Raw genomic sequence first — 23750 nt, forward strand, 5'->3', positions numbered from 1 at the left:
TCGTGTTTTTCACAGAAGATTAATCAACTCTTGAATAAAAATAAGAAGTATTCGTCCTTTCTGATCCACGCAGTACGAATAAGTTTATGCTGATTAAATATAGGATTAATAACGACAGCTGAATGAATCTTGCTTCTGAATAACCAGCAGTGTATCGGGCTGGAATCCTGCGGAGAAGACCTTCCACAATGGAGAAGAGCAGCACTAATAAGCAGCGTCCTCTTATGTGATCTTTGTTTAGTTTAAAGATTGACTTATATTGTCAATGGTTTAAATCAATGACCGGTATTATATTCAATCAAGCGTCTACTACTATAGCTCAATGGCCTCGGTAAATTATAGCCGGTTGGTTACGGTAAACAGTTTGATTGAGTATTACATGTGTTCCTCGCAGTATTCCGAGCTTTCATCAGTTTATAGTGTTAGGTGTGGCTAGCTTGTTTTATTTTTTATTGCAGTAGAATTTGTAGATTAAAAATAGCAATGCAGGGTTTTATAAGTTGTGAAATGAATAAGTGACGGTTAAATTGAAGATTCGTGGAGTTAATTTTTAAATTTATGAATTATTTATGCTCTCATACAAATTTTACCCTTTATGAGCGTGGTCTGATCTATAAATGGATTGAATTAATGCTGCAGACGACGGCGGTCTGATTAGCAGACGACAGGCAGTTGTATTGTCAAGTCGTCGATTGACAGGAGGGAGATAGGATTGACTGTTCGCAATGCAGATTTTAAATCTAGGATCCGCCTTGTTTGGTGTAGTCTTGATATTCCTTCTAATGGAACTGACAGGTAATACTTCTTAATCAATCATGAACTTCAGTTAAAACATCTTGCATCTCTTTCACTATTATTAGCGATAATCTTTTGAATGATCGGTTAAGGTTTTTTTTATGTCATTGTGTTTCTCTTGGAATGCCATAGGCCTTGCCACATTTTAGGCCTAGTCTAATCCTCTCTAAGGGAAGTAAAAATATTCATTCGTTAAGAAATACAAGATTGATAAACATTTTATTCATGGCACTCTTTGAGTTTGAATAAGTAGTGTTGACAAGAGATAACTTTGGTAGGCAATCTCCAAGCATTACAACTTGTCTATATTGCTGTATTACTGATCACTTAAGAATAATGATAGAGGAGAATGTTACAGTAGGGATGAGCATCGATAGGTCAACCATCGATGTTCACCATTTATGGTAACATCGACGTCAACCATCGATGTACCGATCATCGTTGAAAACATCAATGTTTTTGGGACTAAAACATTGATTTTTTTCAACGTTTTTACAGTTTTTCAACTGCCTTTTGTACTCTCCAGTAATGGAAAACATCGTTATCTCAATACTTAGCCTAGCCAAAAACATTGATGTTTGATAAATGTAAAAAACATCGAACATTGATGTTTAGAAAATATTGACTATCGATGCTCATCCCTATGTTACATTAGAATCCCAATCACTGTAGCCTACATCAAATGACAGTGAAAATATGTCTGCTTTCAGAAATAAGGAATGTGTTTTTGTGGATTAGGACTCAATAATTTAAATCATACCTAACCATTCTTACAATGGTGAGCATACATTCTGTCCTACTAATGGAAACTAACCAGTCATATCATATAAAGCCTACCTAGTTTGAAGTAAATTTTTACATTACGGACACATGGGAATTTAAGTAATTTCAACACTACCGGTAGGCCTACTTAAGTTAGGCCTAAACTTACCCTAAGCTACCTAACAGGGGCGGCTCCAGAGGGCAGGCCAGGTAGGTACGGGCTTACCCAAAATTTTGGTAGATATTTAAAATATCTATAGAAAATATAGATATTTTAAATATATATAATATTCATCATAGTTTTTTACTTCCCATAGGGTCTTTGGCAGGTCCGTATCTCTATTTTACTTTTCATACAAAGTAAGCTGAAAAATTTTGCGGGGGACAATCTTTATGCAGTATATTAAAAGAACATTTTGAAAAGATACAATAGAAACTAAGAAATAAGTAACCAGTTACAGTAACTTAGTACCTATGTTTTTTGAATAGTTAAAACTTTTTATTTAAATACGGCAGCTGAATCTTTTTGGACTAATTAAGTTTAAATATTTTAACATATTCCCTTTCGTGCTCTATGTAAGTCGCTCCTTTAATTCAGTAAAGTGATATTTTTCTCTATTGATTTTTTTACCGATGGATTACACAAATCCTAAGGCTTGAACAAACAGCTTTTTGACCTGGTGTTCAAAATGAGTAGGAGTCTCATCCATTTCAGAGTTTGTGTTTTGTTTTTTTTAATTTATTGCCTTTTGAATGCAAGTAAAAACATAATTAAGCCTTTCTGTTTTACTTTTTACTGTATAACATCCTTTTATGATGGGCTAATTGAAAATGTCAGCCTCCTGAGTGGTTCAGTTTCCTTAACATAGGTATTTGTTTTTAAGTTTTTACTGACTTATTGTAGCTTTTAGAAAACAGGAATGATCAAAACTTAAATCTTTGTATGAGATTTCAATCACACATCAAGCTACACTATTGAGTTTACATTAGGTAAACTTGCTTTACTGCTTTTCAACATTTTTTCCAATACAATTACCGAACTGAACAGCAAAATGTGTAACTTGTTTGTGTGTATATATATATATATATATAAAGGGGTTTCCATACTTCTCCAAAATGTTTTGCTCTTAGGCCTAGCCTACTTAGATTTTTATGTAGACAACTGTACTATGTGCCTACTTTGAACTTAAATATAGACGACCTTTATGAAATCATAAGCTCCTTGTAAATATGATGATCTTGTAGTTGTTTTAATTATTCAAACATTATTACCCTATCATCCATTCATTTATTCTGACGTGAGGTATATTTATTTGTCGCCTACACCTTCTGGGTGCTTTCAACAATACCTACCTTAATGGTATCGTTTGTTTCTACCCTACTGCGTTACTAATTAGGTAGCTATGAAACTTGAATGGGTTTAATTTAAAATGAACAGAAATTAATAATAATAATTTATAGTCTTGAAACATTGTACCAAACCTGTTAAGGTTGACATTTCTGTTTTGTCTGTTAGTAACACATGAAGTTGGACTTCATTTCAGTCCTGGGACGGAAGTCGACTTGTTTAATCCTCGTAAATTACCTCCTGATGGTTCGTCTTGATTAATATTTACAGCCTCAATAAAATGTGTTAATCTCATTAATGCTGTCTAACAAAAATTTGTTAGCCTACTAAGATTTGTGCAGTAAACGTTTTATGAAGTTGGTTAGAAAAATGTAACTAACCTACTTTTGTGATCATTATTATTGGCTATTTAAAGCTTCATGTTATTAGCTAACTAATATTGCAATTGAGTGTTATATTTTTTACATTTGTCCAAAGTGTGGTATCCATGCTTTAAGAGATAATCTTTTTTATTGTTTTAATAGGTGGTAATGTAATGAACCATTGTGAAAGGGTTGTAAGAAAAAATTATGTTTTTCAGTCTATCTCATTGGTTAAAAAACAGTGTATTAGAAAGGTTTTATGCTGTTAGATAAATTATTTGATGAGTGTGAAAGTTTTGGGTTTTTTGGTGTTTTTTTATTTTGCAAAGCATTTAAGTCAGATTTCATACGATTTCCTCAAGCTTTAATGCAGAACAATAACTAGGTACCTTGTTTTAAAGTAAACTTGAATTTTTACCAATATTCAACTTCTAAGGGGATTTCCTTTGTGTAACTAGATATTTCCCTTAAAAAAATAAACTTCCTGAATTTTCAAAATATTTTTCAGCTTTGCACTGTAGGCAACTGTACAAAGTTGAAAAGCTGGTCACTGTGCTTAGTGTGTTCCAATGGCAGTTTTGTATTCTTTATATACAGGCGAACCTCGGTAATCCCAATTGTTCAGCAAAGTGATTAATCCTTTTAGCCCTATCAACAAATTTGTGTTAGTGCAGGGAATAAAAATGAAGGCTAAAACAGCTTGAATCGTTATTGAAAATAAATTGAGAAATGCATCTTTGACACAGATTAAAATACGATTTAGCTTGCTGATAGCTGCTTATCTTCAATGTCTGAATAAATCCAATATAATTTAAGGCTGTTAGAGCTTTGAGCTTTTTGAACTACATAATACTGGAGAGTGTCCGAAACACAAATTTTGAATTACTAAAGTTTTGAGACATTGAGGTCCGAAGAAATATTCTAACGGCTTTAGTGTCAATGCACTGAAAGGTCTGTACTTTTTGCGATTACCAAGGCTTGCCTGTATATGTTAAGTGAGGTAGTGTAGTGTGGTTAGACTGAGTAGACAGTTGTAGCTGGTGTGGAGGAGAACTGCACGGATTTCCAAGGCAACACAGTCGTCCACGGACTACTCTACATCCCCGGACCCAACGTCTGCTCTCTGTGCGTCTGCTATCACAACAAACCTGAGTGGTGCAAGACCATCTTTTGCGATGGACCTCCATGGGTATGTACCAACTCATTAGACCACTACATTAGAACTCTAAATATTTGATAGCTCAAATATAAAACTAAGTAAACCAAGTCAGAAGTGGGAAACAAGATGAGTAAACAGTTTATTTTTAATAATTTAGAAATAAAAGAAGGAGTATTTATTTGTCTATTCTTCATATCCTAGGATCCTAGGCTCTCCACTCAAGTCTAAAACTGTTTACATATTACTTCGGGCGAGTCAGATAAGGCCACGGCATCATAACGTAGCTAAAAACCATAGGTGGTTGATAGAAGAACCAAAGACAGAAACCCCTCGCTCTAAAAGTAGACCAGCTTACTCCCCTAATTGGGCAAGTATAGTAGACATTCTTTAGGGCACTGTTCATTCACATGCAGCATAGCTATACAGTGAAGTCAACTACAGAACAATTGTTACCTACTAAATTTACCTGCTAAAAACAACTTACAGGCGTGATTTACAATATACCAGCTGCCATGTTTCTGATCACAGTTTTGTTTTTATACTGACGAAGACCAGTCATATAAACTGAACATTAGGCAAAACTAATGGTTGTGCCCCTTTACAATATCAGGGTGTCCACCAGTCGGGAAACTATGAATTATGCTGGAGTTTTTTTAACCGGGAATTATGGGTGAATTTTGTATTTCTTCCTGGAATTTTCAATTTACCGTGTTTGCGCATTACCACAGTGACCTATCTGTGATTACCATTTTGCCGCGATCGTGGGAGACAATTCACTGCCGCGCGGGATTATAAGAATTTTACCATGATCGCGCAAGATGGTACTGTCCACACGATTGCGGGAAATCAAAAGATTTTTGCCTCAATTGTGGAAGACGATGATGATCTCCACATGACCACGGGAGATGATTACCATTTTGCCTGCAATCACAGGAGACAATCTTCACAGCCCAGAGAGATAATCAGAATTTTGTCCTTATCGCAGAAGATGATGATAATGTCTACACGATTGCGGGAAACAGTCAGAATTTAGGCGTGATCGCGGAAGACAATCATGATCTTCACACGTCTGCGAGATATGATTAACTTTTTTCCTCAATCGCGGGAGACCTTTACTATGTCTACACGGCCGCGAGGGATTACCAGAAGTCTACGACAATCGCATTCAAATACAACTACCATTTGATTTATTTTCCAATTTTTTGGCGCCCCCCAAAAAGCCTATTGCCTCGTGTCCTAGACTTGTGCCTACCGTGCCTATCATAGGGTCAATAGGCCCTGCATTGCTGGGTCCCATTTAGTCTGTATTAGCAAGACTTCAGTCTATACGTTTTTGTTAGAAATATATTTCCTTGTTAAGAATATAACAAGTTGAAGATATTTAGAGTTCTACTGTAGTACAGTACCGGTAGTTCACTTTTACTTGATCTACTTCTTGTTATCTACTGTCATAGGTAATGCCGTTGACTATTCTGTGTATATAGTCAATGATAATGCCCTTGGTAGATTTCTCATTCTTGGAACAGCTGAAGCCAATTTTATTGTTAGTTCTGTCAAGTGTACTGTAGAGGTTGTGTTTTGTTAATAATTTTTTTTGTGTTATTTCCGTAATTTAAAACCTCGTTTAACCAAATAAAACAATCTAATCATAACAATAACTTGCCCCCTAGTTATGTAACCAAACAGTAAACCATAAACATGAAATTAAACCTAAAAGAATAGAAACAAAATCTTGTCGACACTAGCAATCAGTGTCACCGAATATGAACTAGACACGAAAAATGAACTTTATTTACAATGGGATGAGAAGTCTACTTGTGTTTGTTAGTCTATGGTAATAATAGATGTTCCATCCCCATGTTAAAGTTGTCGCCAGTTTTTTATCTAAATCGTAGTAGTTGATGTGAGCCTCCGACAGATTGTGCTGATCTAAATGACTAATTTCTGGTTAATGAAAAATATAATTGTGACACAATCTGTGTCTAGCTACACAACTATGTTATTTAAAAATAAAATATTGGCAACAGCTGGTTCATATCGATTAGATACAGTAGACACCTAATTTTCACCACCCTTTTGATGAAATTCCATAAGAAGTTTAAGTAGGTTTAAAGTGTATTTGTCACATATTCATTATAATATATCAGGACCAGGGAATTCTTTTAGTTTTTATTGTGTAGGTACAGTTAAAATCATTTTCATCAAACAAATTTCTTATATCATTAATCAAACCAGGCAAGAAAAAAGTTTTGCGTTGAGATTCAAGAATCCATTTTTCAGATTCGGAATTTAGTTTTGAGGTTGGAAATTCCTAGTTTTGACCATCATTAGTTGTCTCAAAACCAATTTTACAAATATGAATTCTACATCTAAGTATGACCTCAGTGTGTGTTGTGCAGAAACGCTGCAAGAAGTGGAGTATGGGAGAGGGCTGTTGCGACTTTACTTGTCTGGACGATCCAGCGGATCTCTTCCGCCCTCGACGCCGCAACTCCGCCCCTAGCAGACGGCTCAGCATCCCTTTACTCACACTTGTAGCCACCCTACTGTACAAGCTATAACATACATATCTGCACTGAGGTTGTGAGCTTGTCTACTCACGTTAAAGAAGAGATTTTACATGAAATTGTACAGTAGTAACCCTTGACTACAACTGTTGTAAGCTTTGACTAATGACGGCACATTACCGATGTAACAATTACTTTCTGGTATGTGTGACAGGATTAAGAAGCTTTCAGCTATGCAATGATCTGGATATTTTGGAATAAAATCCTTTACTCAATTCCACATTTACTGTGCAGTACCATTGAAGAGATTAAGAAAGTTAAGTTTGCTATCAACACTGGAAATACCATGTTTATTGTCATGCGAGTTGTATCAACTGGGCTCTGACTTTTGTGAAGGTGATATGCATTTTACCATTTGACTAGCTTTTGTAACTGAATGCTTTTCATAAGGAAATATTGGTATTTGACTTGTGTATTGTCAACACGACAAGTAAGAATTATAAAAAAGTAAAAAATGAAGAAGTTTTGTGTATCCTATTTTTTAGGATGGCTGGTATTACTGTGACTGTTTTCAAACACATGACATATGGATGCTCCGTACTGCACGCAAAATGTGGAATTGAGTATAAAAGAAGAAGAGATCATTATCCGTCTACCTCTTCTAGATAAGTCAAGGAGTTGCAACTCAATTTATCTCCTTTGTCCATTTTAATCCTGTCATAAAATGTACAAAAATAAACTAGAGGGCTATTACAAATAGTTGTTACTTTTAGTTAATCTCATTGATCTCATTAGTGTTTTTTCTCTTAAGGAATTTGAAATATAGTCCTGAGATTTTTAAGACTAAAGAGGTGATAAAAATATTTCTAGCTAAGCCTTTATCTAAACGTGTTTACTATTTATTTAAAAGAAAATATGTTAGTACAGGACCATAAAGTCTTTGGTAATTTTATGTGTAAACCTTTGACTATTGATCCAATAGCCAATGGTAAAATTTAAATAACTAGTCATAGTACAGTGGAACCTCGATAACACATCACCATTGATAAAGTGTCATTTTCCAATCCCTTTAATTTATTTTACTCCCAATAACATGCTATTGCAAACCTCCATAACAACCCAACCTTGATAACAAGTATTATTATTAACAATCCCTATGAGAGTGTTGTTGTTGTTGAGGTTCTACTGATTTACAAAACATTTCTAGTCATTTTTAGTCTTATATTAAATGTAACACACTCTTAGATCACTAAGATACTTTTGTACTTAGTAGGGTAGTTTAGCTATACATTTAAGGTTATAAGTTTGCTTTTCTATTGTCAAATCGCTATTAGGTGCTATTTATTGTCTTACATACACAAAGCGTTGAAGGCTCTTACACTTCATTGTTACAATATAGTTGGTTCGCAAAATCAAAAAGAGTTTTGAACAAGTACGTTACCGTAGGCTGTGTTATTTTTACTACTACGTTAGAGAAACAAATTAGCTGTATGTTTGTAGCTGTGATATAATTTAGTTTTTATTTTACCTTTAGGTGTTGTGACTCGTATTTCTAGCGTATTGTATTGATTTAAGGGGGGCCAGGTTAGTTCCGTTGATGGTTAAAGTTAGCAAGGTTTTCTTGTGTCAAATATTCTAATGGTAGTTTTGGGAAATGATATTGGGACGTATATGTGGCCACAAAAAGTGAGGGTAACTGAAAGAGGCATCACATATAACGTAATGAAATAAAACATTTATATGTTAATTCTTTTACTAATCTTTTTTTGCGAGATATTGAAAAAAAGGTAATTTTATGATACTACTTAGACAGGTACGTATTTGAAAGAAATATTGCACATCTTGTAAAACATACATTTGCAGTTAATCAAATGTATGATATTAAATTTAGTGGGAAGTAATTCTTTGCTAATGATGTAATATTCGTATTTGTCAAAATACTTAAATTTCCAAAGAGCAGCAATACTTAGTTATGATAGTGGATAGTTTAAGAAGTGATCATGATAATAACTTGGAATTCTGTAAAGTAGGTGTTATGTGCCTGAGGTTGAAAAATAGGCTATTTTTATATTAGTAAGAAAAACGCTTTTTAGCATGTTTGGTATGCTTGTGTTTAATCACATTTAAGGTTTACAAAAATCAATCTGTAACATTATAAAATTTAAAAGGTTAATTCTAACCTTTTTCTTCTGCTTTTAGAGGGATTCTTGGCAAAGTAATGCAAACTCATTAATTTTAACTAAACCAAAACTATTATTCGGCATAGTCGTTCAGTTTCTGTCATCATATTGATTGGAAATTAATTATTTATGTACCAAATAATACTATGGTAAAATCACATTATTGCTTTTAGAGATCTATCAAAATTCTATCCTTTTTTGAGAAATTTGACTAAATAGTTGAAAATGTAAAAAAATACATCCCAAAAAATATTACCTCCTTAAAAAAATATCCCTTCCAATGGTTATCCTTTTTAACCTCAACTCAAATTAGCTAATTTGTAACTAAAGTAAATAGTGTTTGTGTTTAGTTAAAGGTATCTTATTTTTAAATAACCATAAGTTACAGTATGTGTAAATAAGTAGGCACCTATTTAAGAACTTTGTGTGTATCAAGTCACTGTGCAGCATTGCCTTTTTAAGAATATACTCAACTTTCTCTTAGTAAACATATAAGGTTGTAATGGCACATATGGATTTTAAAGCCTTTCAATTTAAGGTTTTTAACGTTATAGTCATATCATCGAATTATCATTGTGTAATACGCTTTTAGAGTAATATTTTAACATGTATACGAGGAAGATGTCAACAGTAAAAACAAATTGTATTTGAACATAAAAATCAAATTCCCCTTTCACTTTGACACCAAGTTTTTAAAGCATTTTGACCAATAAGTAGTGGCGAGTTTTATCATTAACTAGCAGATATACCCGTGCCTTGCAACGGGGTCAGTATGCAAAATAAACATGGTCGAACAACCAGTAGGTAACTAACAACAGTTGACGCCTTCTTGACTGACCGACTCGGAGCCAAAACCACAACTGATTTTAAAGCCATTTCCAGATGCACAACTGGAAATTTTCTATGCCATAATTTAAATCCCAGATAAATAGCATTACTAATAAGTTTCAATTAAGCACTTCCGGTTAAAGGGATGATTTTTTTTCAAATTTAGTAGTTTAAAATTAAAGTAAAAACTAAACTTTTGTGATTGGTTTGGCAGGTTGAAGCTGTGTCAGTTTGAAGGATCTAACTATACTGTTGACTTCTTCTCCTCAAGGTGTTTTACCATTCAGATTGTACATGGTATATAAACAAATAGATTTGTTCAGTAGGACTTATAATGGATCAATATTTGATTGTGATTTGTAGGATAGTATTTTTGTATACCTCGGTAGAATAACAGTAAGTAAAACAAATGTGCTATGATAAATACAATTCTGGACGAATCCACCATATTTAACTGTATATCAGGCTTTTAGCATTGACTATATACTTACTAGACAGCCAGCTATTTATGTATAAGACAAAACGATGTTTGACGATATTATAGTTACTGCCTCATGTGGCTAGATTGCAGCGCTAGTCCTCAAAACTGTTAAGGGCTCATGTTCTTCGGCATTGGAATTTTGTCAGTTTGAATCATTCTTACATAAATAAAACATTTGGACCATCTTTTTTACAACTTACATATTGAAATGAACTCATACTTTTAATGGAGAAGGCTCAACATCATGTTGTTTGCGCTATGAATGCATGAAGCAGAACCGGTCGGTACTTGTTAATACTTGCCCCTTGCTGTCCCGAATCACTGCTTACCTTCGTTCACATGTGTTAGGCCTTACATCTACATAATCAATGCTTTTTAGTCCATATATTTGATCTCAGTTACTCAAATTTATTAAGTTTTTACCTAATTTAAGAAACAGTATATAACACTTGTGGATAACAATAAAACATATTTGGAGAAAACAATTACTAGGTCCATTCAATAAGTATCGGGACTGGTTCACTGTAGCTTCTGAAGAGCTGCAGGGGAGGGTCCGAACGGTCAGGCTAGATAAAGGCCCCCCCCCCCCCCCCCCCCGCCCATCATTCAGGAGAACTTTGGTTCAGTCCCCTGCGGGTATTCGTTGGGACAGGAGGTTAATTTCGCGCCAAGTGTTTTGTCATTAAAACTCAAAAAATCTGCATCAGAGAGACCCTTGCCTAGTGTTTTTGAATGGCACAAAATGTTTAAGGAAGGCTAAGAAACTCTTCGAAGAAGCTCAAACCGAGCCTCAGGTGGCTAACGGGAAATAAGTTTTGACTTTGACATGCGTTTAGCCATCATCCACGTCAGTGAGAAGACCTGCCTTTCAGTGGAAACCGTCCACACTGTCATAACAGAGGATTTGGTGATGAGAAAAGTCTGTGTGAAGCTTGCGGGTGGAAATTTTGCTAGAAATCTTGGACTGCGACCAGGAAGTTCAAAGTTTTCTGGACAACGTGTCCACTGGTGATTAGACCAGGGTGTTCTAGTTCTAGTATAACCTGGAAACAAAACGTTCAAGTTCAGAGTGGCACACGGATGACACACAGTAGTCCTCACATCCGAAGAAAGCTCGGATATCCAAATCCAAAATCAAAACCGTGCTGACCGACGTGGCATTGTTCACGAGAGAGTAGTTGCCTACTGAAACGACCGTAAATGTTGCATTTTACGTGCAAGTACTGACACGCCTACTAAATCGTGTAACGCGCTTGCGACTAGCCATCGCGAAGAATTGGCAACTTCACTACTACAACGCGCCGAGCCACAGTGTAATTGTTGTGCGGCAGCTACTGGCAAAATTTGGCTTTGCCACGTTTCATTACCCCCTTGACAGCCCAAATCTGGCTTCACCTGACTTTTTCTTATTTCCACAAGTAAAAAGGCAGCTGAAATGACAGCGGTTTCTCTCCATCGAGGCGGTTCAAGTGGCGACGACAGCGTCTCTCATAAACATTCCGGAAACCGACTTCCAGCGGGATTTTGACGAGTGGTAGACACGCCGAAATAAGTGTATCGAAGCAGAAGGAATGTATTTTGAAAAGTATTAAGTAATCTTAATGATACTTGAAATAACATTTCATTCTCAGACTAGTCCCGATACTTATTGAATGGAAAATGTTGATACAATGATATTGGTTTGAATCATCAAGTCAAACTAACTATAGAGAAAAAAAATAGTTGTTTGGTAATGCAGTGAAGAGTTCTGTTATTTATTTGCTCTTGAAGTTCCTGTTGTGCTTTTTTTACTCTGTTAAATAAGGCGTGAAATTTTTTAAAGTGTGAAAAATCACTGAGGGTTGTAGAGTATTAGGCCTATGCACTCAACGTTTTAACTAATGAGATATATTTTATAAAACATTAATGTTTTTTGAAGAATAATGTATTTCGATTTAACATGTTTTATAGATTAGCTTGGTTTTATTTGGTAATCGATCTTTCTTTATCATTATTTTCTTTTTGCAAAGATGATTTTCCACAGGGCTATAAAATTGTATTTAACCAGTATTCTAATAATTAGCTTCACTAAGCTGGATCCGTGATTGCATTTGTTTTTTGAGTTCTATGCAAAAGTGGGTTTTCCATGGTTTATTCATCCATTTTTATTTACAAGTGACAACACATATAGCGACAAATTTTGATTTCCTCTTCTTAACTTATGTTAAGGCTTACAATTACATTCCAGTATTTTATCCCCCATATTTAATTTTATATAAAATTCTGACAATTATGTTTGTTTTCTCAGCTACTCTCAGATTTGAGGATGGTAAGTCTTCAGCCCTTGGATGATGTTCCCTAAATGTTTCATCTGTTTAGATGTTCCATGGTTTTCATGTTGTTGTCGTTCGTAATGCACTTGAGATAATTGTGTCAGAAACAAAATGTGATTTACAAAATAAGCCTTTTCAGTGTCAATTTCAGTCGTAACCCGAGTGCAAACCTGCACTCACTATGTGTTTAGGCTTGATGTTCCTGCACAACTGATTTGTTTTTTTACGCACACTTCAGTCCCAAATTGTGATGTATAATGTATTTTTTTTCACATTGGTATTTTTTTTTATAAGTTTTACGAGACAATTTCTTTGATTATTGAATTTCAAATGTAACTAAAAATTGAATCAGTTTGCAAGTGTACATGAATATGTACTTTTTTATTGTTGTCTCATACAAATGTGTAAGTAAAACAAGTCTACTTGCTTACACTCTACGCTCAATCTTTTTTCAAGCAGTAAAATAAAGTTAAGTGTACGGATTTTGATCAGTTCTTCATCTAGAAGATTAATGATGAACTATTTCTTGCAAATCAATAAAATATTATTTCCACTTACAATACATGAATGAAATTAAATTAAAGAATCATTCCGTATTATTATTATTTTAAAATTGACAATAGTAGTCTAATTGAACAAATGTTTAATAAGGTGCCTAAGGGAGTATGATTTGTTCTACATTAACTAACTCTAGTTATGTGGTGAGACAATATATCTTATGTGGTGGACCAGGTACACTGTAGGAATTATAAATTTGTTACACATTTTTTTATTTATTTTATAGGTAAGTTATAAGCTATATTTATATTGATGTCATTAGAGTATGAAACGCAACAAGTTGTAAAATCTGTTATAGATTTTGTTCATTTCTTTGTATCGATGAAAATTGAAATGAATTTACTCTTTATGAATTTTAAACCTAACAACAGAATAAATATGTTTAATACGATTTTGTATTCTGAGTTTGTTAGCCGCAAAATATTGCTGGTTTGTATTGTTACTTTATGTTGCCCAAACTTACATAAGTGCCCTGATGCTGTACACTTACAACACATCGTAAAATTACTCATATGCAAATATAAAAACATAATCATTCACAAGTTAAAATTTCCACTTTGTAATTTATGGGTTTACATATTGTTGTGTAAGCATGAACATAAATGTAACATACAAACTTCTCAATCCACTTTTCTCGTCTTTTCATATATTGTACTTTAAAACTGAATTACTAAGTAATAAAATCTAAAACAATCCACTAGAGTGTTGATCTTCCTTTGGTTTCTACTGAGAAGTTGGGTTCTGCCCAGGTTTAACTTTTGTATCGGTCCAGTAATATACTATATAGACATCTTTATGGTTTGGTACCAGGGACTATATTGTGACATAATCGTATCATACATCTCATATGTCCTGAGCCTGAGTCATGCATGAGTGTGCGGCATGTCAGCATGATGGCATGTATGTGAGCCTGGAATGGAGTTTGTTTACTAATCCTCACCTAGTGACATGTCCAAATGTGTTAGCTGACAGCACTGACCAATAATTGCTTGCAACATAGTGGAACTAGTCTAATTCACCTATCGTTTTGGTATGGATTATACAGAAAATTGTCTAAGTGGTACGACACTGCGAGAAAGTATTCAAAATTAAATCATAATGTGCAGTTGCATAAGCAATATTTGAGGTTTTGATGCTCAAAACAAGCGTCAAAATATTTTGATTGTGATGTGTTGGAAACGAGTATACTACAATTTGTCGTGAACCTTAAAGCCCCCCATACACGGGTGAGCATGTTCGCGAGCCTGTTGGCGGACACGCTCGCGAACATGCTCGGCATTTCCAACAGACAGTCGAGTATGCTCGCAGACTTGTTTGCCGCCACCAAACAGAACTCTTGCTTCTCTCGTGCTGTGACAGTCCGACGAGCCGAGCGCCGAGCCCAACATGCTCTCCGGTATGAAGGCTCGCAGACCCCACACACGGGCTAGCATGTTCGCCGTCAACACCGTCACGAATTTGCTCGCAAACATGTTTGCCCGTGTATGGGGGGCTTTAGGAATGAAATAGGCTTCCAGGGGGTTATACAATGAAGAATATGGTTTGTGGATTAGATAGTGTTGACTGAAGTAAGAGTGGGTGCCGACGTTTCAAACACAGTAGCGGATTTACCATAAGGCACACTAGGCACGTGACGTGCCTAGGGTCTTTTACATTTGAAAAGACATAATAAATACATTTACAAGAATCTCACAGGCTGATAAAAGTTTTAGAGTAACACCATTTTGTACTGGACTGAGATAGAGACCTCTAGTAGGCATCTCTGTTTTTCTTGAATAAAGTCCTTTAAATGAGGTTTCACTCGTGGGAGCTTTATATTTACAATTTTTGAGCTTCCCGTAAAATACCCATTTTCGGGTCCTGGGCAAAATTGTACAATGTAACATTGACTGAAAAAATTGCTTTTACACTATTAAGGTGAGCTGAGTTTAATTTTCCTGGGCAAAATTGTAACATTGACAGAAAAAAATTGCTTTCACACAATATAAAGGTGAGCTGTGTTTAATTTTCCTGGGCAAAATTGTAACATTGACAGAAAATTTTGCTTTATCAAAGGTGTGCAGAGTTTAATTTTCCTGGTGTAACCCAGTTAAAAGTTAAGAGGGGGGTATTAACACGTAAGTTCTTTCTTCAGCCTGACAGATCCAAAATTTGGAAGCTGACAAAAGTGTAAAGAACTTAGTAAACCAAACATTATTATTATTACTATCATTTGAAATGGGGACGACGACGACACCTATGTGCGTATTTCAACACAAATATGAATGAAGAATGTAGTGTGATGCGTGGTGTAGCTTTGTTACTGACTTAGACCAGCTGTTTCATTAGTCAGGATCATTTATTAAAAACTCAAACAATCAAGGACAGCTATTGGCACAGTTGAAACCATCAAAAAGCTACACACTTTTGTCAGGAACAAACCTTTTCATTACTAGGCGAGAACTATAATCACTGAGCTGAGTGGTCAGATTATAGAACTCGTAATTTGGAGGGGTGGATTCACTTATGGTGTGCATGTTGTAGTTATAAGATAATGTATGACCGCCAGATCCTGTGGTTCCGAACCCACCTACTAGGGTTTTTATTATTATTATCATCTCTATCAGGGAGAAGAAATAACCCGCTTCCAAAAGTCAGATAATAGGCTAAATTTTTTCTAAATTCAGGATTTATAGTTGTTGGTATGATTTGAATACTTGAGAGACTACACCTAACCATAAAAAGGGATGTATATAACGAGTCATACTGATCAAATTAATGAACACCTGATCAAGCTTTAAACAATATTGAAACTATTCAATACAAGATATAAATACACTAGCTCAGAAACAGCCCACTACAAATAATCAAGACATTAAACTACCACATTAGGAAAGAACTTGAATTCATTGGAGCCAAATCTGGAGTTTTGAAGGTAAGTGCATGATATTATTTTTGCACTTTTAAATCTCCTGAATTTGTATATATTTTCCTTGTGTACATATTAGTGTCTATATCGGTATACTTTGTCGATTTGAATCAAACTATCTATACAAACGTTAAACGTTTGACAAATAATAATGAGGAACTAAATTTCAAAAGATCATATATTTTTCTTGAGAAAAAAGGTAGAAATCCCTTCAAAATTAAAAAAATTTTTTCAACATTTTCATATTCAGGCTTTTAATCTCAGGATTCACCGAGAATGCCATATATCAGTAATACAATAGACTCTCTCTTATCCGGACTCCTCGGGACCGAGGCCAGTCCAGATAACGGGTTTTCCGGTTAAGCCGACGTCCCCAAAAATTCGTTAAAACGGGCCGTTTACTGTTATATTCGACTTAAATTTAGGAGAACATTGTAATTTAGACATGTGATCACTGGTCTCAAATCTTTCCCACGAGAACAGTCGTTTCAGTAGCGCACATGTCCTGCCGATCTAGTCCGGTAAACCAATATGTGATGATAAAAATTGTCCCGTTGATGAGATGTCATTTCCGTCGAGTGTAGTCTGACCGATGTCCAGTGTAGGTTAATCCTATGTCCAGTTAAAAGGTGTCCGGATAAGAGGGACGTCATTAAATAAAATTGTTACAAATAAAATTGGCTTACAAAAATTTTACATAAAAGTCACACAATGTGGTCAACATTTCAATTTACTCCTGTACAAACGAGACCTGACATTAATACAAAAAAATCTTATTCATGTTATATTTCATACATGTTTGAAAAGAAATTATTTTTTAGAAAGATTTGATAGTACTAGTATGTAACACATTCCTGGCTATATTCACCTACTTTTAAGAAACAAATTTAAATCTATTGGTTCAAAAGATGAAGATAATAGGCCACAAAATAAGGGAGGCTATGAGTAACTTACTACCGAGCAGAATTTGATTGGGGAAATAGCTACTGATATACCTCTGAATGAAACCAGATCTTTGTTAAGTAAACTTCAGGATTCTTCATTACAGTAGTTGAATCTCCAAAATATATTCACTTGAAATAGGGAAAAAAATAATAGGAAAATATATTTCACTAGGGTATGGACTATATGATCTATTTATATGCATTTATCCAAAGAAAACACTGGCTGTTCACTGAATGATATGCTTGCATGACAATTGCATCAAGAGTTATGTGTATTTTCTTAAAAATAAAATATATATATATATCAATCAGCAAATTTTCGAAAACCTAAAATTTCCTAACCTAAAAACAGAATGTGTGAACTATTTACCAACTTTTATTAAGTTATGGTAAAACAATTACAGCGTCCGGAGTGAGAGAAATGAACAAGTCTGACATATATATTTGCTTGCTTACAGAATCGGCGCAGACAGAAGCCAATTGTGTTGACTTCGAAGGTCAGAACATAACACATGGGCTGATCTACATACCTGGACCAAACATGTGTTCTATGTGTGTCTGTTACCATAGTGACCCCATGTGGTGCAAGACAATCTACTGTCCTGGTCCTCCAGTGGTAAATATAAAGACACTTTATTCCATGTCGTTCCTAGGTATTTAATAGCTGTAGCAGTTATTTTGCTCCTAGCCAACTGGAATAGCTTACATGCTTTTATTCCATTAATTTGTATGTAAACCATTGTCAGCAGTGCTATCCAGTGGTGGCGATAGCCCGCAGGGTGCGAGGGGGCCTGCAAGCTTTGACCGGGATTTTATGGGAAATGTTACCCATTTGTTATCAAAGTCATGCAGGTTGCATCAATTGTCCTCGTCGCCTGCGTGGAGGCGTTATAATAGGGCAGTTAGAAACGATAAGGTCCCCAGCGGGTAACACCAGAGATATCCCTCTACGCCGTTTCAAACAAATGAACTTGGCCCCATTTTTTAACGATCAAATCGGCAAATAAACCTAGGAGACTAGGACGCTACCTAATTAATAATTCCATTCTTCCATTGATGCCATTAGGAGGCTGCACACTAGATTAGTTTACTTCGAGTCAGGTCAAAAATATTACCTATGGATCTCGGGCCAAAATCAGGTCAGTTCAAAATCTGTTTGCTTATGAAACTGTTGATTTTTAATACATAGAATATCAATTACTGAGCTGAGCCTGGCCTACAAACTTGATGGGATATCAAGCACAAAGGCAGAAAATTGAGATCATGTCGAGCTATTATGTCCGCGATAACATCGCGACTGCAGAGCGTGTCTGCAAGGAACATGCCCACTAAAGCTTTTACCGCAATCGGGGATGCTAACGAGAACATTTCCCCACGGATGATGTCAACGCGGCCGCGAGAGTTTCAATATTTTGTCCACAATTTTAATGTTTCCTTCACCTTGTGAAATATTCAAGATTTTTACGCTATCGCTGAATATGATGATGATGTTTATTTTTCCGTGGGAGATATATCTAGGATTTTGCTACGATTACCGAAAAAGATGATGATTCGGTCACCGCAGAAAACATTAGGGAATGGGTCGCTTTCGCGGGAGATGATGTAATAGGTTTGACTGCAATCAAGGTAGACTACGATAATGTTTCCCTGACTGCGGAAAGTATTCACAATTATTCCACGATCATGGAAGACAATGATGACGCCTCGGTGCCTCGGGGGATCCTGCGCCAAGCAAAAGATAAAGTTTGGGGGGAAATACCTGTGATAATGTTTTTAAAGATTATTGGGGAACAGGGGCCTGGCAAACAAACTTACGAAGGGCCTGGGGGTTATTATTGCCGCCACTGGTGCTAGATCTCTTTTCAGTTTCAAGTTGTATAAAGAGCTCCTAAAAAAAATATTATGGATCCATTTGTCTGTAGACCTTTATCCAAGTGACTGATTGTAGATTTTTTTGAAGAAGTGTCTATTTCCTCTATCAGCTCTCTCAAAATCTCAAACTGAAAGTATAATTTGTCCTGCACTGTAAAAAGAAACGCAGAGGATACGCGTCCGGTAACCAGACGTGGATTAGGCGTCCGGCAGTTACTGTCATAACCTACCTAACCAACAAAACTTGCTGATAATGAAAAAAATCAAATGAAGGTTCAATTCTCTTCATAACATAAAATAATAAATGCCAAAAATTCTAACAAAAGATGTACAGTTAAGAAGAAATTACATTCAAAGCAAAATATGTGACAAAAAGTTAAAGAAACCGATGGGTTTCGAACCAGGGACCTCTTGGATATCAGCCGAGCACTCTATCCACTACACCACGAACAACGTTGGCCAAATATTGTATCGTTGTGGTAATGGCGTTCCAGGACCCCACAACCCGGTGACGTCACTACCGGACACCTAATCCACGTCTGGTTACCGGACGCGTATCCTCTGTGAAAAAGAAAACAAAAGAAATGGTCTCTTAAACTACCTCATCATAAAACAAGCATCCTATGAATTAAGCGAAAATAATTCTGTAACTCATGCAATGTCTTGCGCCCAATATATGCCGATAGTAAGTCCTTCCTCACTTCCTAGCTGTGTAGATCAAAATCTCATAGACACTTCACTTGACAACTCTGCTTGACTGTTATTTGGTGCTCTTTAACAAAGTAAACGCCTTCTGCCTGTGTAAATGAATATTAAGACTCAACATTGATGCACACTATTCAATGAATTTTTTTTCCAGAAAAAGTGTAAGAAGTGGGTGAACGGCGTAGCGTGCTGCGAGTTTCACTGTCTCGAGTATCGTAACTCGACGGCTTCGTCACACTCTCTGGACAGGTTCCTCAAACTGATGGTCCCGGTCGCAATGATTGTGTTGAAACCGTGATGACTGCCTTGAACAAACATTAAACGGTAACTACTTGGCTAATCAGGATTGAGGTACTACTAAGTACACAATGCTTACGATTTCACATAAAAATCTTAAAGGTAGAATCACTTTTCACTCAAGATTCAAGACAAGTTTACTCAGAAATTAGCTTTAACATAAATTCACTTTGAGGAGTGAAATTATTCTTAAAATATAGGTAGACAAATAGAGAGGCAATAAAATAATCAAATATTTAAATCACTTTTCAAAAGTAGTGGCAACTTATTTTGTGGTGCCATATGAGTACAACTGAAATAATATCAAATTTTTACTTACAGTTTTTTTAGTATATTTTTTACAAAAATCGGATCATAGCTTTTATATTGCTGGCTAATTGCCCTCTTACATTATTTAACCAAAGTTTCTTCCCCCTTCAACAATCAAAGTTCTTTACTCTGTAAAATGTTACAGTTAAAACAAATTGAGGAATTTACAGGGTTACTTTTTTTAGTGCTTACAAACAATCATGATTCATCGTTTTGAACAGTATTGAACTGTTTGTACCTGCAGCAAACATTCTTCCATCTAGTGAGAAAATTAACCTCATTCATAATAATATAATCATTTGATGATTGAAATTACAGTTTTAAACTAACACAGGGGAAACATTGTTAAACATTTCCTTTACCGGTAACTTTATAGTTTGTAAAGTCTTTGGTCATGTGTAGTGAAGAAGGATTGCTCATTTACGTACTCATATGGACCAGCTACCAATATACTAAACACATTTTAGTGAAAATTTATCATTGTTAACTAGTTTTAATAAGTATTACTCTTATTGAACCAACTTATTGATGAAATATTTAGGTTAGAGTTTTAACAACTAGTAAGTTCGCATAGGCCTAAGGGGCCTCAGACCTAAAGGGTCTGAGATAGTCCTTGTATTTGAGGATCAACAACTTATCTTATAACTTACATCCTAAGTAGACTTAAGATATAAGTCCTTGAAGACACTATTTTAGTCATGTAGTGGATCAATGATAGATGGATGACAGAATGTTAGCAAAAGGTAGAAGAAGTAAAAGGTATCATTGCCAAAATGTTGTATTTTATTTTTTTGAAATGTATTAATGTCACTGTAACAGCTTGACATACAAGAAAGGGATTTATCTTACAGTATGAGTCTCAATTACCCGATCATTGGTTTTGAAACTTCGCCGTGTTATTCCTCTCCCTGCTGAAAATTAATTTTAATTTTGTATTATTTATTTTTACCAACATTCACATACTGGGACGTGAATCTAGCCGGGAACTGTTTTATCCATGACTTTAGGCAAAAGAGGGTTGCGGCATTATCACTTAGGTAAAATCTATTAGTGATTGGCGGGACTTGAAACTGTGATCTCCAGGGTTGCCACCAGCCATGAAAACCTTGAAAAGCGTGAATTATGCGTGAATTTAGGTGACCATGAAAAAGTGCGTGAATTATGCGTGAATTTCGTCATTGGACCATGAATTCTCAAAATCATTATTAACAATTCAGCCAAAACCCCTAAATGTGCTGAATCAAATACTCCGTATTAAAACCATTCTCGAAATGAACACCGAGATAAAACGTCAAAGTGGGAGTGTCGAGATAAAAAGTTTTGTTGCCATGCCACGAACAGAAACGATTGCGTAGTTTATTCAAGGTCAAATCCGATCGTAACCGACGTCAGCCGAGTAGTCTAGAGATGGGAATTATCGTTGTTTTCCGGCAACGGTTATAACGATAACGCAGCTGCCCAATAACGTGTTGCGGCAACCTGTTATTTCAATAACGATTGCCAACTCGTTGCCGCTATAAACCGTTGTCCGCCGGTCGGTGTTGTAGTCGGGTAAATATAGGATATGACCTTAAAAAAATTGCAAGAAAACGTTTTATGGTTTTATTTTGTAGAGTTGGGTTTGCAGAATGACATACTAAAAGTTGCCAAAAATCGGTGCACGAGAAAACCACTAAAATCACAATTTAAAATGGCGGCTTTTTTCAACATTGGACAAATTAAAAAAACATATTTCACATGTATTTGTTATGCACATTTTTCAAGATATTGACTTGGGACCACCGCCTGTATTTATTGAGTGGTTAGTACTTCATTTTGATAGGGAACATGTTTTTGGCCGCCATCTTGGATCCGCCATATTGGACATAGATAATTTTTTTTTCAATGTAATGATAGTGTTGTGACACATCATTACCAACTACATTTTTACACTGATTTCAATGCCGAAATCCGTTTTTAAATATCTTTATTCATTTAGAAGATATATACAAAAGAAAACTCTGCACCATACATTTCTTATGGACGTTTCGTAGTTTGATATTTTTTTTAAAATTATTTTTCTTATATCTCCAGTTCTTATTAACGCTTGTAGTTCGTTCTAGGCTTAAAATATTCAGTAATGTAAGGGCTTTCATTTGAGCTCTTGATCATTAAAATCAGACGAGTTAAAGACCTGCTACGAACCTCAGAACAATATTAAATTTAACTTTTTAGAAATATATTTTTATTAAAAGATTTATAACTCGGGTTGTTAATACGTCACCGAGTTCTTTCTTGTCTCAAATTCCTCAGTAAATGTTTGGCTTTAATTTTATTGATCATTAAACAAAATCTGAAAATTTTAAAATGAGCCATGGACCATAATTTAACATTAGAATGTATTTATATTGAAATTTGTCTTTAGTTAAAGACGTATATTCCTAATTCTAAATAACTCCCAAAACTCTTTATAGTCTTAAATAATTCGCCAAAATATTGACTTTTATTTTAGCTATGGATTACTTTCCAGGAGTTATTAGGGTTTGGGATATATGTCCTTAATTAAAGACAAATTTCAAAATAAATACATTTTAATGTTAAATTATGGTCCATGGCTCATTTTAAAATTGTCAGATTTTGTTTAGTGATTAATAAAATCAAAGCTAAACATTCACTGAGTAATTTGAGACAAGAAAGAACTTGGTGACATATTAACAACCCGAGTTATAAATCTTTTAATGAAAATATATTTCTAAAAAGTTAAATTTAATATTGTTCTGAGGTTCGTAGCAGGTCTTTAACTCGTCTGATTTTAATGATCAAGAGCTCAAATGAAAGCCCTTACATTACTGAATATTTTAAGCCTAGAACGAACTACAAGCGTTAATAAGAACTGGAGATATAAGAAAAATAATTTTAAAAAAATATCAAACTACGAAACGTCCATAAGAAATGTATGGTGCAGAGTTTTCTTTTGTATATATCTTCTAAATGAATAAAGCTATTAAAAAACGGATTTCGGCATTGAAATCAGTGTAAAAATGTAGTTGGTAATGATGTGTCACAACACTATCATTACATTGAAAAAAATTATCTATGTCCAATATGGCGGATCCAAGATGGCGGCCAAAAACATGTTCCCTATCAAAATGAAGTACTAACCACTCAATAAATACAGGTGGTGGTCCCAAGTCAATATCTCGAAAAATGTGCATAGCAAATGCATGTGAAATATGTTTTTTTAATTTGTCCAATGTTGAAAAAAGCCGCCATTTTAAATTGTGATTTTAGTGGTTTTCTCGTGCACCGATTTTTGGCAACTTTTAGTATGTCATTCTGCAAACCCAACTCTACAAAATAAAACCATAAAACGTTTTCTTGCAATTTTTTTAACGGTCCCTATGTAAGTTTGTTTAGTTTGCCTGGACTATTGCGGCGTTCAGT

The 23750-nt window shown here is 35.1% G+C and overlaps 1 protein-coding gene across 4 annotated transcripts; it reads left to right on the forward strand.

Moving 5' to 3' along the window:
- The first annotated feature begins 467 nt into the window (after nt 1-467).
- On the forward strand, nt 468-21961 carry LOC129004502 (uncharacterized). 4 transcript variants are annotated; one of them, XM_054433109.1, is made up of 4 exons: nt 468-795; nt 3074-3151; nt 17603-17760; nt 19876-21961. In XM_054433109.1, exons 1-4 carry the CDS (start codon nt 726-728, stop codon nt 20017-20019), a joined length of 450 nt encoding a protein of 149 aa, XP_054289084.1. In that variant the 5' UTR covers nt 468-725; the 3' UTR covers nt 20020-21961. The 4 variants fall into 4 exon arrangements, with proteins under 4 accessions (XP_054289084.1, XP_054289085.1, XP_054289087.1 ...); XM_054433110.1 differs by lacking the exon at nt 3074-3151 and adding an exon at nt 12710-12730; XM_054433112.1 differs by lacking the exon at nt 3074-3151.
- The last annotated feature ends 1789 nt before the right edge of the window (nt 21962-23750 follow it).

Source organism: Macrosteles quadrilineatus, unplaced genomic scaffold (assembly GCF_028750875.1).
Source record: "Macrosteles quadrilineatus isolate MER2022 unplaced genomic scaffold, UCM_ALF_1.0 Scaffold_9__3_contigs__length_116548681, whole genome shotgun sequence".
Classification (NCBI taxonomy): Eukaryota; Metazoa; Arthropoda; class Insecta; order Hemiptera; family Cicadellidae; genus Macrosteles; species Macrosteles quadrilineatus.

What these genes read in the sequence shown, in the direction of transcription:
- LOC129004502 (XM_054433109.1), top strand. Translation starts at nt 726, where the DNA reads ATGCAGATTTTAAATCTAGGATCCGCCTTGTTTGGTGTAGTCTTGATA. An exon ending in CCTTCTAATGGAACTGACAG is followed by an intron (nt 796 to 3,073) that starts GTAATACTTCTT and finishes TTTGTCTGTTAG; the next exon opens with TAACACATGAAGTTGGACTT. An exon ending in ACTGTCCTGGTCCTCCAGTG is followed by an intron (nt 17,761 to 19,875) that starts GTAAATATAAAG and finishes TTTTTTTTCCAG; the next exon opens with AAAAAGTGTAAGAAGTGGGT.